The sequence below is a fragment of the Tasmannia lanceolata genome, unplaced genomic scaffold (genome assembly GCF_043159265.1).
Source record: "Tasmannia lanceolata isolate RefF3 unplaced genomic scaffold, GAP_Taslan_0.1 ptg000019l, whole genome shotgun sequence".
NCBI lineage: Eukaryota > Viridiplantae > Streptophyta > Magnoliopsida > Canellales > Winteraceae > Tasmannia > Tasmannia lanceolata.
This window is the reverse complement of record NW_027518696.1, coordinates 17,602,094-17,618,095: the sequence shown is the minus strand read 5'-3', so window position 1 is coordinate 17,618,095 and position 16,002 is coordinate 17,602,094. Positions and strand designations below refer to the sequence as shown.

The 16,002-nt window shown below is 41.4% G+C and overlaps 1 protein-coding gene across 3 annotated transcripts in view; it reads left to right on the top strand.

Annotated features, from left to right (window-relative positions):
- LOC143853432 (uncharacterized) overlaps positions 1-15,847 on the top strand; it is a 52,368-nt gene extending 36,521 nt beyond the window's left edge. The window contains exons 8-12 of one of the 3 annotated variants that reach the window (XR_013237119.1): positions 3,256-3,491; positions 13,724-13,802; positions 13,887-14,024; positions 14,598-15,202; positions 15,624-15,847. Coding sequence is in view for 1 of the 3 variants with exons in the window: in XM_077363193.1 (XP_077219308.1) it covers positions 3,256-3,491; positions 13,724-13,802; positions 13,887-14,024; positions 14,598-14,798 (654 nt within the window). In the remaining 2 variants the exon portion in view is untranslated. Of the gene's footprint in view, positions 1-3,255; positions 3,492-13,723; positions 13,803-13,886; positions 14,025-14,597; positions 15,468-15,623 lie in introns of those variants that run through there. The other 2 variants (XR_013237118.1, XM_077363193.1) reach the window with 2 other exon arrangements.
- The last annotated feature ends 155 nt before the right edge of the window (positions 15,848-16,002 follow it).

Below are 16,002 nucleotides of genomic sequence, written 5' to 3'. Positions count from 1 at the left end.
TGTGCGTATTCTTCGCAGCAAAATGGAGTTGCCGAGCGTAAAATTCGGTATCTTTTAGATATGACTCGCACACACTCATGTTCCAAATGTGAATACCAAAGGTCTATTGAGGTGATGCCGTACTCACGGTATGTTTTTTAGGGAATCGTCTGCCATGTTCTGTCCTTTCTGGTCAGACCCCCTTCTCCGTCCTATATCATCTCAGTAATCTTTTCCCTTTACTACCTTGTGTGTTTGGCTGTACTTGCTTTGTTCATAAGTTAGCTCCGGGATTGGATAAGTTGGACTCTCATTCTGAGAAATGTATCTTTTTGGGTTACTCTCGCACTAAAAAAGGATACAAATGTTATAGTCCTCGCCTGCGCAGAACATTAATTTCTTCTGATGTTTCCTTCTTTGAAGATACTCCTTATTTCTCTGATTCTCAGGTTACTGCGGCTGAGCTGCCGAGTTTATTTTCCCCTCTACCAGAACCTGATGTAATTACGCCTAATCCTGGTTCATCTTCAGCCAAGCCTATCACGGATTCTTCCTCGGTAGAGCCTGTGACAGATTCTCCAGAAGTTCCTGCTTTACCTGTGACGAAAGTGTACAGTCGTGGTCCTAAGACAGGTATTTCAGCCTCCATCTCCTCCACAAGCCAACCCTCCTTCTATGTCTGACGATCAAGGTTCAGGTAATCCTATTATTATCTCTGATTCTCCGGTTGCAAGTCGTACTCGTTCTCGTTCGACTGCTCATCCAATTTCAAAATTTGTATCTTATGATCATCTTTCACCCAAATTTCTATCTTTTGTTTCCTGTGTTTCTTCCTTTTCTATTCCACAATCAGTTGCAGAGGCATTGGCTCATCCTGGCTGGAAGGCTGCAATGGATGCTGAGATGGATGCCCTACACTCAAATAGCACATGACATCTTGTTCCCTTACCTTTTAGTGCGCAGGCAGTTGGTTGTCGTTGGGTATTTGCTATCAAATATCAGCTTGATGGGACCATTGAGCGTCTCAAAGCAAGACTGGTTGCAAAAGGTTATACTCAGACATTTGGTGTTGATTACCAGAAGACTTTCTCTCCAGTTGCGAAAATATCCTCCGTACGGGTGTTGATTTCTATTGCAGTTAATCGTGATTGGCCACTCTATCAGTTGGATGTGAAAAATGCTTTCCTACATGGCGACCTTACTGAGGAAGTATATATGGAGCAACCTCCTGGGTATGTTGCTCAGGGGGAGATGGGTTCATCAGTGTGTCGCCTTAGGAAATCTATCTATGGGTTGAGGCAATCTTTGAGGGCATGGTTTGGCCGTTTAGTGGTGCAATTATGCGTTTTGGCATGAAACAGTGCTCGGTTGATCATTCGGTGTTTAGCAATCACTCCAGTACAGGATATGTTTCCTTGATTGTTTATGTCGATGACATCGTCGTTACTGGAAATGATCAAGATGGGATACATAGATTGAAGATCTTCCTTTAGGAAGAATTTGCCACAAAGGACTTGGGACTTAGATATTTTCTTGGAATTGAAGTTGCTCACTCTAAACATGGTCTTTCCCTGTCACAAAGGAAGTACACTTTAGATATTCTAGTGGAGACAGGCTCCATGAGAATAAAACCAGCATCTATTTCTATGGACCCAAATGTAAGACTCTTTCTTGAACAAGGAGATTTATTTGAGGATCCATGCCGATACAGGAGATTAGTGGGAAAGTTGATTTATTTAACTGTTACCCGACCTGATATTTCATATGTTGTAGGAGTGGTCAGTCAGTTTATGAGTTCTCCTTACACATCTCACTGGGCTGCAGTGCTTCAGATTATTCGATACTTGAAAGGCACACCATGAAAAGGGTTATGCTTTAAGAAAAATGGACATGAAATAGTAGAAGGATTTATAGATGCTGATTGGGTTGGCTTTGCAGCGGACAGGAGATCTACGACTGGTTATTGTACTTTTGTTGGTGGTAATATGGTGTCTTGGAGAAGTAAGCAAGATATTGTCTCTAAATCTAGTGCAGAAGCTGAGTACAAAGCTATGTCATATACAACGGGAGAGTTAATTTGGCTACGTTCCTTCTTGTCAGAAATTGGCTTTCCTCCTTCAGGACCGTCACGATTGTATTGTGATAACAGGTCAGCTATTTATATTGCCAACAATCCTGTTTTTCACGAGCGAACCAAACATATTGAAGTGGATTGTCACTTCATTCGCCATTTGCACCATGTTTACTAGGTCTGCTGATCAACTGGCGGATGTGTTCACCAAAGCTTTAGGACCTGCAAAATTGAAAGATGCATTGAACAAGCTAGGAATGTATGATATATACATTCAAGCTTGAGGGGGAGTATTAGATGAATAGGGGCATTTATGTAACTTCATATTATTGAGTATATAAAATAATAGGGGCGTGAGTTAGAGAAGTCGAAGGACTCTCTTCTCTCGTGGATTCCCCAATTCTCTCTTCTCCATTCTCCATTCTCCATGTGACTGTCTAACAGTACAGAAGGGTATTATTGTTTTTTCTTCATTTCTTAAGTGTAAACACTTTCAAGTGGCTATCATTTAGTAATGTATCATTTCGTAGAATGGTTATCTTGACATAGGCTTCATATGATATCTTTATTTTCTAGTGTTGACCTTTCAATCTAACAGAATCATACAGAAACTACTAGCATTTTCACTGATGCAAAACACCTTCTGATTCAATAGAGGCGTAGAGAAGCTAACAACATTTTCGCTAACATAGTCATTCAAAAAAAAATTGATAACATATGAAGTTGGGTATTGGGTCATAAAACCTCTTTCGTTTCTTTCCATTCCTTTACTGTTTGAACTTTTTGATGATTTCTATATTTCTTTCTTAATGATTTTATAGGGAACTTCCAATCATTTCCTCCCTAGCTTTATCCCTTGCTATATTTCATTCTTAATGATTTTATATGGAACTTCCAATCATTCCCACCCTATCTTTATCCCTCTTCTCTTGGTTCAGAAGGCCAGACAATTGTATTTTTTGTTTTCTTGATTGCTTAGCTGTAAACACTTCCTAGTCGCTATAATTTAGTAATGTATTCTTTCGTGGAATGGTTATCTTATTCATAATTTTTGCTAATAAGCATTATTGTCTAGTGTCATGTTTACATATGATTTTTCTCAAGAACTTTCCTGAAGAAAACCTACAGGGATATTGTCATGGTTTGTTCTGCATATGGATCTTATAAAAAATGACCTTCATTTTTATCCAACTGTTGTTTTGTAGGCGATCTCTAGAAGGGCCACCTTACACGAGCTGATTAGAGATTATGGTCAAGCAATTAATGATATTCAGAGACTTATATCTCTACTTGAAAAGCAGACAGAGGATATAGCCAATCAGTCTGGAAAATTTGTAAGATCGGTGAACAGTGGGAGTGATCTAAGAAAAGCTCATTTACGGCTTTCTATGGTGGAAGAGGAAGCAAAAAAAGGAATACCGTTGGACATGTATCTGATCTTGTAAGTTCTTTTCATCTGGAGCCACAATTAGTACATTGTTTCTGATTTGTGCGCATTCAATTTTTTTTCAGAGAAAATTAATGCATGATGTATAGGAAAACTCAGGTTATTCTGCAGAAATTTGGTTTTCTTTTGAGTACTATCTTATTTGAATAATTGTCAGTCTGTAATATGTATTTTTTCTATGCTGTAAACTATTGTGTCATATTTGTTTTAGGAAACACTCTTGTTTTTTAATAGGGTGACACATGTCATTTTACCCACTGAGCGTCTTCTTTCATACGTCTTCTGGTTAGTTCTGTTGCAATTCCATGTTGGTATTGGAGAAGCTAGTCCAAAAAAAAAAGCACAGGAAAAAAAAAAACCAAAATCCCCATATTAGTACTTCATATTTCCTGAATTGTCTCTTTATCCTAGGACTATGTTCAAGTATGGTCTAGTTGTAATCGTTCTGCTGGTTGTTAACTTGATCCATGTTAATAGTTCAATACATTCTTTCGAAGGGATGGCTAAAAAACTATTATTTTTCTGATGTGTTCTGTGGGTGTGGTTTTATTTCTGCATCAGAATGCTTTACTGCAGTTTTAGATTCTGTTCCTATCCTCAAATCCGTTGCTGTGAAATAAATTAGATAGTCTGTGAATTTGTTCATAATATTTCAGAATGTTGGAAAGGCGTCAAGTGCTTGCATATTTTATATGTGTTAACTTACCAGCTTCTCCAAAAGCTTAAGCTATTGGAGAAAGGCATTATTTATCTTTTATACTTTAGCAATATGTACTGCTGATATTGCCACCTCGTTAGGGTATCCACCCCCTATTTTCTTATTTATTACATCTCGTAAAAGTATGTGATGCAGATTGTAGGCCCAATAAGTGCATATTTGCCCAGTAGGACTTTTAGGGATTTATTTCCATGCTACTTAGTTTTTAGGATATTATTTTCCATGTTATTTAGATTTAGGGCTTTTAATTACTTTCCATGGAATTTTATTTCAGTTGCCTATATATAGGCCTCATGTATTAGGGATTTTGAGTTTTTGATGAATAAAGATTGATTGAGATTTCTCCCCTAATTTCCTCTCTTCCTCTCCCCAAAACTTCTTCTTCCTCCTCTCTCCTCTTTCTCCTCTATTCTTCCTCTTCCCTTCTCCTATTCTTCTTCTTCCCTTCTCCTATTCTTCTTCTTCTCTTCCTTTTCTCCTCTTTCTTCTATTTCCCTTCCCATTCCTACATCAATCAGTCCTATGGTTTTTACAGGAGCTTGCAATTCGAGCATGTGGAGATCCCCCTCTTCAATTGCGAGTTCGGGTTCTCATTCAATGGGCCGTGTTCTTGGCCTCTGTGGCATGTGTAGCAATGTTTGGTGAATCTTGTGGAGGATCTCGTCTCACACAGATGAGTCCCTACAGGGAAGTTAATTGTAGGGAGGTCAAGGTTAGGGATGATGATACCTTTCAAAAAAAAATGTTAGGGATGTTCATGTGGCTTTCCTTGACCTTGACCCCTCTCAGTCTGATGTAACTCTTGATGTGCCCAGTAAAAGTGGTCTAAGTGGCAACCAACATGCTATGCGGGTCATTTTTGGAGGAGTATGCCAACGCTCATTTAAGGACAAACACGTGCAAAAAATCCAAAGATTAGATGTTTCCACATGTGGGTCCTAGTCTGGTTTCCCCCACATAGATGAGTCCCAACAGGGGAGTGCATTGTAGGGAGGTCAAGGTTAGGGATGATGACGTGGCTGTCCTTGACCCCTCTCAGTCTGATGTAACTCTCGATGTGCCCAGAAAAGGTGGTCTAAGTGGCAACCAACATGCTATGCGGGTCATTTTCGGAGCTGTATGCACACGCTCATTTAGGGATGAACGCGTGCAAAAAATCAAAAGATCAGATGTTTGCACATGGGCCCTAATGTGGTTTCCCTCACATGTATCAATATTGATCCTTATTGCTCGGAGTCTATCAATTAAAGGAGTTTTTACACAGTATAAAGGGCATTATGGTTCATCTTCCCGAAGAGATGATACTAATCTTCACCCAAAAGGGTCTTCTCCTCTAAAGGTTAGGGAAGGAAGAGTGAAACGAGCTCTCTCTGGAAGAGTTTTTGCCCGTTGAATGGAATTCAATGCATCCAGCTGATGCTTGACAGGGAATGGAGAATCTGATCCTAGTTGGTGCTTTCGAGGGTTCATCTCAAATTCGGATGATTTTCCAGTTACCTGTCAGTGGCTGGCAAGGCATTGTTTCAATTCACTTCCTTGTCCAGCATTGTTATACATTTGTTCAGTCCAATGATTGTTGATAGATGTGGGACAATTGGTATTTTGATGGAGGAGCATCCCCTAGGCAAATATAAGCCCTTACCTACCTGGCTCTGTAGGGCAGTAGCTTGCTTCCTTACTTGGTAAATGCATTAGGAGTGTCATTAGGCACTTTCTAGCATGTAAGTATCTTTCGTTGTCTTTTGTCATTTGTCATTTGTCACATGTCCTTTTGTGTCTTGTTTTTAAGGACCGAGTGCTCATTTCATGTTGTAATGGGCTGCCTGTATGAAGGTCCCACTTTTCATTTTAGGGGGAGTTTTTTTTGGAATGTGTAATTTTGAGTTTTGGAAACTAGATCTGAGATCTAGAAGTTTTCGAGGGAGTTTTCTTCTTCAAGAAGGAAATCTTAGCTGAAATTCGTCAAGGAAGAAGGACGAATTGAGCTTGGATTTCCAGCTATTCATCTCTTCCATTGCAATTTCCTCGCTGGATCCATCAGTTGCTTGTGGTGGAATTTTCAAGGAAAAGAGCAGAAATCAGCATTATCATTGTTTGTGCATTTTCTCATTGAGCGTGTTTTTGTTTCATGAGGCTTCTGCTACAATTACTCCCCTGATTGTCGCAGGTTAAGTGATTTGAACACCTCTAGCTTAGGTTCCATGAATCTTACAAGAATCTGGTTGAAAATTATTGCAAGACAAGTCTTGGAAAGTGCCAATCTGTTCTCAATTTTACAGATCTGATCCTTTGAATTTGATGATCAAGATCTAGAGCTCTGATGAGTTTTCCTCTAGATCTTGATCGCAAATCCTATTTCCATGTTTTCCTGGAGCAAATCTTCTTCTATGATGAAAATAGCAAGTATCGGTTTCCATTGCAGGAACAGATTGTGGTTGAGCATCGACTGAATGAAAGCTGATTGAACACAGATCTGAATTTTCTGTGAAAAATTTTCTCTAGAAATGAAACCTTAATTCCTATTCCTGGACTGTTCGTGAGTAGTCTTGATTTGGGCTGTGATTTTGTCTGAGTTTTCGTGGATTATCTGCATCAATTTTCACTCTAATACAATTGATCTTGACTTCCAAATTCGTGTTCGTAACTGATCTCGAAGAGATCACATTTTTTTTGCTGACATAGGGTATTCCCCACCCCATTTTAGGGCAGGACTTATCCCTATGGATGCACGCAATCACCCGTAAACGATGTGCATCGGGAAGAGATCACATTTCTGTGTTCTAGATTTTCTAGGAGATTTCGTTCTCCAAGAGAAAGAACCACCTACTTATCATTGTTTGAGCTAAAACAGGGACTTGCTGTTCTCCATTGAGGAAGCTCTAGCAGCTTGGGAAATGTGGGGACTCAGGAGAGCAGATTCTGATGCTTTCTTGTTGTTAAGAGTAATTAATCTTGGTTAGTGGCTGTAAGCACGAATTTGGTTGGAGAATTCCATTATATTTCACTAGTTGATGCACCATTGGACAGGGCACGAGCAAATTCACAGGGTCTTCCCTAGATCTGGTAAGGAATTTGAATGTTCCATAGTCAATAGGCCACGGTTTGTAGCTGAGAACTAAGAATTTGTCTTAGTTGTCGAAAGTTCTTAGTTTTGAGTCTTTTGACTACTGGTAGTAGAACAGTCCTAATTCACGTCTAGATCCACGATTAAAGTTAACAAGAACCTTATCGGTTGGCAACTTCACAGTCCTCACTACCTGCCATACATACTAGCTCTAGTTGATAACTTAGAAGTTGAACCTTACTGTGGAATCCTACATTGTCAGAAGAGTTTTAAGTGAAAGTTGAGAAGGACCTAAATTTGTTTGGAAGAGAATTCCTCCAATTGACAGCCTCATAACAGTTCAGATTTTGTCCTCATAGTGATGGATTTTGAGTCGTCCTTGTTCACTCAAGCCACCTAACTAAATGGGGCCTGCACATCCCCACCTGGTTACTCTCTCCTCTGCATTTACCCTGCATCATAGTGGTATCAGAGCATTCCCTTGTGAACTCACTCGCATCATATTTCTATCAAAACTTCAGTGACTCATAAAAAAACTTAAGAAGTACTAAGAAATTTCTGTTGTGTTTGGATCACTATGGTGACTTTTTCCTCTAAATATAAATCTTGCAAGCATAAATATTCTCAGGATCCCATCTACGATTCATCCATCAAATGTCCAGATCATTGGTACCCCACTTGAGCCAAACATGAAATACACCCTGGAAAACGTTTAGTTTGCATTATGGAGCCTAATTATCGGGTCATTGGCACACTTTTACTAATCAAACCAGCATGCTCATGTTATTCATGTCAGCTGGTTCAGACTTAGCATCTCTCAGCGTTACAATCAATGTTAGTCTTGTTTGGGTATTTCCTATTACCATGACAAACTAACGGATTTGTTTATTTTACACTTGGATCTGTTGAGAGAGGTAGAGAAAGGAGAGAAAGTAAAGAGTGAGAGAAAAGATTAAGTTAGGGTTCTCCCCTCACTCATGTAATATAAATAATAAAGAGTGAAGTACAAAGACAAGTATGCCCTTGGGCATTACAATAAAGACCTAAAGACCTGTTAACACTCCCCCTTAAGCTGGAATGTAGATATCTAACATTCCTAGCTTGTTACAATTATCAACTAACTTAGCTCTACTTAGAGACTTCGTGAACATGTCTACTAATTGATCTGTAGATCTGGTAAACACAGGAGATATGTAGCCTCGCTGAATCAAATCTCTAATGACATGACAATCCATTTCAATATGTTTGGTCCTCTCATGGAAAACTGGATTCGCGGCAATGTAAATGGCGGATTTGTTGTTACAGTATAACTGAGCTGGAGAAGGAGGAAATCCAATCTCTGAAAGTAAGGAATGTAGCCACATGAGTTCGCCACTCGTATGAGACATAGCTCTATATTCTGCCTCGGCACTGGATTTTGACACGACATCTTGTTTCTTACTTCTCCATGAAACAAGATTACCTCCAATAAAGGTGCAATATCATGTAGTAGACCGCCTATCAGCCGGAGATCCTGCCCAGTCTGCATCAGTGTATCCTTCAATTCTCTGGTGCCCATGCCTCTGAAATAACAACCATTTACCCGGCGAAGTCTTCAGATATCTCAATATCTGAAGCACAACAGCCCAGTGTGAAGTGCGAGGTGAGCTCATATGCTGGCTAACAACGCTAACTGCAAAGGTAATATCTGGACGGGTAACAGTAAGATAAATGAGCTTACCAACTAAGCGTATGTATCATCCTGGATCTTCTAACATGACTCCCTCCTCAGGGAGTAATTTCATATTCTGGTCCATAGGAGTTGAGGCAGGCTTGACTCCCAAACAACCTGTCTTATCAAGAAGATCCAGAACATACTTCCTCTGTGAGAGGTAGATACCCCTAGTCGAATAGGCAACCTCAATGCCCAGGAAATATCGAAGACGACCCAAATCCTTAGTAGAGAACTCTATCTGAAGGAAGGATTTGAGCCTCTGAATACCACCTGTATCGCTACCAGTGATAATGATATCATCGACATATACTATCAACAAAACACAACCAGCTTGAGACTGAAAACTGAAGACGGAGTGATCAACTGCGCACTGCTTCATGCCAAAGCGAATAAGTGTAGCATTGAACTTCCCAAACCAGGCTCTCGGAGATTGTTTGAGACCATAAATGGATTTCCGCAAACGGCAAACAAGAGAAGATCTCTCCCCCTGGGCAACATATCCAGGAGGTTGCTCCATATAGACCTCTTCCTCCAAATCACCATGAAGAAAGGTATTCTTTACATCCAACTGATGAAAATGCCAGCCATGATTCACAGCAAGGGATAGCAGGACACGGACAGAAGGAATTTCCGCAACTGGTGAAAAAGCCTCGCCATAATCAATCCCATATGTCTGCGTGTATCCTTTGGCAATAAGTCGAGCCTTAAGGCGTTCAACTGTGCCATCGGGAAGGTGCTTGACTGCATAAACCCAGCGACAACCAACGGGGCGAGCACCATATGGTAGAGGGACCAAATCCCATGTCTGATTGGCCTGAAGGGCCTGCATCTCAAGATCCATAGCCGCCCACCAGCCTTGATGATCAAGTGCCTCCTGCAGAGTATTAGGTAGAGAAATAGAGGACAAAGACGAAACAAAACTACGAAATACAGGGGTGAGAAAGTCATAAGACACAAAAGAGGAAATGGGATGAGCAGTACTGCGAGATCGAGTGCGAGAGGCAGAGGGAGAGTCAGAATGTACCTCAGAAGTGTGGATCTCCGGCTGAGATGATGATGGCTCGGGCGGGGCTGAATGAGCAGTAGATTTGGCCCGACGCTGATACTGCTTCAATGGTTGAGGTAGAGGGGCTGCACAAGGCGCTGACGTCGGCATAACAGTAGAATCAACTGTAGGGGAGGAACTGGACACCGGAGGTGTAGAAACATGGATGAGATAAGGAAGAACCGGAAGAGGAAGAACAAGAGTATGCGAGGAATTCTCCAAAAGTGTAGAGGGGGAGGGATCCAACGAGATGGACGAACTAAAAAATGATTGAGTCTCAAAGAATGTAACATCCGCCGAGACAAAGGATCGTCGCAGGCGAGGGCTGTAGCAACGATAACCCTTTTGGGTCCGAGAGTAACCTAGAAAAATACACTGTTCGGCCCGAGGATCCAACTTATCTAATCCTGACCCAAGAACGTGGACAAAACAGAGACAGCAAAAAACTCGAGGTGTAAGAGGGAAAGGGTCAGAGGTAGGACGGAGAATCAAGAACGGAGAGGTGCCACCAAGGACCGAAGAGGGAAGCCTATTCGCCAGGTAGCATGCTGTGAGTACAGCATCAGCCCAATAGGTCTTAGGGACCCGAATCTGAAAGAGTAGTGTCCGGGCCCCATCTAATAAGGAGCGAAGCTTCCTCTTAGCCACTCCATTCTGCTGAGAGGTATGAGCACATGAGGACTGATGAAGAATGCCTCGCGAAGAGAGGAATTCCTGAAAACCATTTGAGTAAGAGAAATATTCTTTTCATTGTCAGTGCGAAGACATTGGATAACACATGAGAATTGATTACTAACTTCAGCATAGAAATCACGAAACACAGAAAAAACTTCAGAACGATCTTTTATTAAATAAGTCCATGTCATACGTGAATAGTCATCAATAAAGACCACAAAATAGCGAAATCCAAATAAAGAGGCAGTCCTCGCAAGACCCCATACATCAGAATGAACAAGAGCAAAAGGGTGTGAAGCCCGACTAACAGTCCTAGAGGGAAATGGCACACGATGATGCTTCCCAAGTTCACAGGCCTCACACTGAAAAGACCTAACAGATGAAGAAGGAACGAAGGGAATCATGCGTAAACGCTCCATAGACGGGTGACCTAGACAACAATGCCACTGGTATGCATCGACCGAGCCATGTAGAATCGGATGGGACGGAGTGCAGTCGAGACGATAAAGGCCATCCACCTCACGGCCTGAGCCAATCGTCCTCCTAGTCGAGAGATCCTGAAAAAGACAATATGAAGGAAAAAATGAGATAGAACAATGAAGATGCTTTGTTAATTGACTAACAGAAAGTAAACTGAAAGGTGACTTGGGGACACAAAGCACAGATGATAATGTAATGCCTGGTGAAGGGGAACAACTGCCAACACCAGTGATAGGAGAGGTGCTCCCATCAGCAAGAGTAATAGAACGTGAAACAACATGATGAAAATCATGTAAGGATGAGTGGGTACCTGTCATGTGATGAGATGCTCCCGAATCAATAATCCAGGAGCTATAACTAGAGAGGAACGAAGCAGGAGAACTACCTGGCTGAACAAGACCAGCAGTAGGAGGGCGGCTGGCAGACCTGAAACGCTGTAGCTCATCATAGTCGGCACGAGAGACGACCATCTGATCGGTCGGAGTAGCCAGTGGTGTCTGTGAGGGGCTGTCAATAGGAGCAGGCGAATCTGGAAGGGCAAGATGTGCAGTACGGCCCTGACGAGGATCTGGATTGTGACGCAGCTCAGGATGGAGATCAAAGCATGTCTCGTGATAGTGACCCTCACGCCTACAATGAGTACAATAGGGCCGAGCTTGACCTCCACGGCCACCCTCTCGGCCGCCGCCACGTCCGTCTCGGCTAATATCGCGACCACGGCCGCGACCAAAAGTGCCTCCTCCTCGGGAGGGCGGTCAGCGGCTCCATAAGCAGCAGTAGTCGAGACATCCACGGGAGTAGGAACAGTAATGCCAAGTGCACACTGCTGAGCTCGTAAAAATACCTTATGAAGAGTGGGTACAGTACCAGACCCAAGAATGTGTTGTCGAAGATGAGTGAACTCTGATCCAAGACCCTCAAGGAAATGAACAACACGGAACTGATCCCGCTGTCTGGCTGCCGTGGTAAGATCAGTGGTGAGAGGCATAAGAGCATCCAGCTGCTGGTAATAGGAGACAAACTGTCTGTAGTAATCATGGACTGTAGAATCACCGCGCCTGTGACCCATGCAGCGCGAATAAGTGTCGCAGAGACGGGCGACATTCCCTTCACCAGAATATAATGCCGCAGTGTGCTCCCATACCTTTTTGGCAGTAGGGAGATCCATCATGGTGCTAGCAATGGCAGGGGTCATACTCTACCATAGAAGTGTACGAACAAGGGCATCATCTATATCCCAATATCAAAGGTAGGGTCAGTCTCAGGAGGGGAATCACGACGAATAATAGAAATCTTTCGTCGGGCCTTCAGATATGTCTCCACAACAATCTTCCAAGTCAAATAGTTGGATCCATCAAGACGGGAAGTGGTAATTGGTGGGAATGATGCATCCACCGAAGGCAAAGACAACGACGCAGCCTGGCGCGGCTGGTAACTAGTAGCCATAGCTGGAGTACGAATAGTAGGGTCCTCAATACGAGGGGTATCTTCCATAAGAGACCGGGAAGAAGACTGAAGAGGACCAACAACGAGCAAGTAGAGACAAGGATGAAGACTATAACCAAGCTAATAGACCGCGGCTTCGTGAGGCCAACATCTGCATAAGGGAGGCATGAGATAGCCTCACGACATAAAGACAAAGTCGAGACAACTCCGAGCCACAAACATCGCAACGATGTAAGTACAAATCCAGAACAACACCATGAAGATAGTGATCAAGCCGAATAAGAAAATCTAGGGCATAGCTATGACCCAAAAGAGGAAGAAGAGATTATGATGGATCAGATTAGGGCAAGGAAGAGTGGGGGAAAAGAGGGTACTGTAGCGATTCACTGTAGCAGTACTGTAGCGATGTACTGTAGTGGGTATTGTAGCAGTACTGAAGCGATTCACTGTCGCAAAGAATGGAGGGGTTATGGTTAGGGTTAGGGATGGAGAAGATGGAGGTGGAGGTTAAGGTTAGGGTTAGGGAAAAAAAAGAAGGAAAAAGAAGAAAAAAAAAAGAAAAAAAAAATGGCCCTAGGCATCCATGCCCTAGAGTTCTGATACCATGTTGAGAGACGTAGAGAAAGGAGAGAACGTAAAGAGTGAGAGAAAAGATTAAGTTAGGGTTCTCCCCTCACTCATGTAATATAAATAATAAAGAGTGAAGTACAAAGACAAGTATGCCCTTGGGCATTACAATAAAGACCTAAAGACCTGTTAACAGGATCCATAGATTTTGGGTTGAGTGTGCGAAGTTGTTTGTGTGTTTCTTATTATTCATATATATGAGGCTTCCACTGTTAATCATCCGCATAATTATTACCTGCCATGACAAACAACTTCTTTATTTTACTGTTTCTTTCACGTAATATGAGCATAAAACAAATTTCATGCCCATTTTTGCACTTAAAATTTTATGCCCATTTTCTGTCCAAAGAAGAGAGCCTTAGATGCATAGATTTTCATATAAATGTCTCTGCTGGAATAATTTCTTGATGTCATCTTGTTGGGCTTCATCTTCTAAAATCATATGCTCTGTGCACAGGGGAATTGAACCATCAAGCACGGCCCTGGACATCAAGAAGGCCTACCGCAAAGCAGCTCTCAGACATCATCCTGATAAAGTCTCTTAAACCCCACATAGTTTCTTGTTTGAAATCCATGCATCTATTATTTTTGTTGCTCTTAACAGTTTTGTTTTGATGTAGGCTGGTCAATTCTTAGCAAGGAGTGAGAATGGAGATGATGGGCTATGGAAAGAAGTCTCCGCCGAGGTCTACAAGGATGCTGACAGGCTTTTTAAGATGATTGGAGAGGCTTATGCCGTAATTTCAGACCCCACAAAGGTACACCACTTGTATAAATATGTAATCCGTACCTGAATTTGCGCACTTGCATGTGGCTCTCACCTTCGAAACCATCATCTATTTGTGAGGCCTCTATTCTGATATATTGGTTATGGCTAATCATAGTTCTTGGATTTAGCCGGCACTTTGAATTTATTACTGACACGTGTCGGACACCCGTGTCGACACTTGTAAATGTACTGCTAGAAGTGTCAGACTTAATATAGGCATGTCGACACATTTTTGCACCGTGTCAAGTGTGACATTCTATATTATTATTGAATATTGTGTTATATCCCCTTTCTTAAACCTAAAACCCTAAACAAACTCTTATTTCAATATTATATTCATTGTATCCTTTTGGTTTTTTTGTGTCCCAATTTTTGGTTTAGCCGTGTCCCTGTTTCTAAATCTTGTGGGTTTGCCGTGTCTGACACTCTGAATGTGTCGACACGCAACACTCGTGTTCATGTCCACAAATCATAGGTTCTTGGTCTTTGTGGCTGTCTTAAGTTCCTCACATTTCTTCAAATTTGTTTCTTTGACATTGTATCGGTCTTGTTCTCTATGCAGCGTTTAAGGTATGATGCCGAAGAGGAGATCAGGGATGCCCAGAAAAAAGGTGATGGAAGCGGCACACCTAAAACCCCCGGAGATGTTCATAACTCATTTGAGATGAGAGGCAGCAGGCAGCAGTGGCGGGATGCATGGAGATCTTACGAGAACTCACATCACCGATGGTCAGAAACAACGAGATCAAACAAGTATTATTGAAAAATGCATAGCAAGTGAGATCCTAGGGGCTTCCATAAGGGTTATGAATATTTCAAAATATGCGATGAGTTTCTGTTGCCCACGTATTTTGGCACGGCTTCCACTTCAATAGAGAGCCAGCAATTATTTCTGCCCAAGAACGAGTGGAAATACAATACTGAGAGATGGTAGAGAAGAACGCAAATGGTAAAGAGCTTGAGATCTGAAAAGGACCAAATCGCTTATGGTCTGTGGAAGTCTCTTATATTGCAAATAGTATATATTCAGGCATTTACTGGTGACGGCACACAGTAAATGATCCCATCATAATAAAGAATTTGACACATGCTTGCGAGATGGAGAAAGAACTGATGTTTGTAATTCTTCTGGAGGAGGAATCCTGAAGCCAGCGTGAACTTGAAATTGTAAGATTTTTTGTTTTCTGTTTTCTGTTTTTTTTTTTTTTCAAATGCTTTGAAATGATTACAGGTGTGGGTTGCCTTTGCCTTTGACTGAGAGAAGTGGGCTTGAAACTGGCAATGGATCATTGCATATAAATTAAGGCTCTATTGGTTTTGAATTACTTTGTATTGTTTCCGAAACCGTTCATGTATGTCTCTTGTTGCCATTGACAAATCATACTCAATTATGAGGTATTTCTTGAAAAGAAGAAGATTGAATTGATTTAAACTTTGAGAACTTGATAGATTATTTTTTACTGTAACTTCATATGTTTTTTCTAATTTTCTTTCTATTTTCTTTTGTTTGTTATTTTTGCTTTCCTTTTTATTTTTAGATCATGTCCCTGATTTATTGAAATTCATTTTATCCTTGGGGTGTATTCAGCAATGATTCTAATTCTTGCGGAATAAATCGAGAATCAGAATTGCCCAAAGTGACATTGCCAACCTTCAGCAAAAAGGCGTAGAAATTTGATTCTCTAACACTATTTTGACGGAGTTGGAGAATTGGGCTCTGTAAGTTGTGTTTGTTTAGCGTGATTTTTTTTTGTTTGTTTGTTTTTCACGGCCGTAGAAAAAAATTATCTGTTTAGATGCACCAAAAAGTAGGAAAATCAGAGTAAAAGGATACATTTTCCATTTCTTAGCGCTGTTTGGTTGCCATTTACTATTCACATGGCAGTCTTGTTAGTTCTATAATTTTCATATTGAAGCCCTTTACTATTGCTTGACTTTCCTCGTTTGGATGTACCATATGTAGAAGT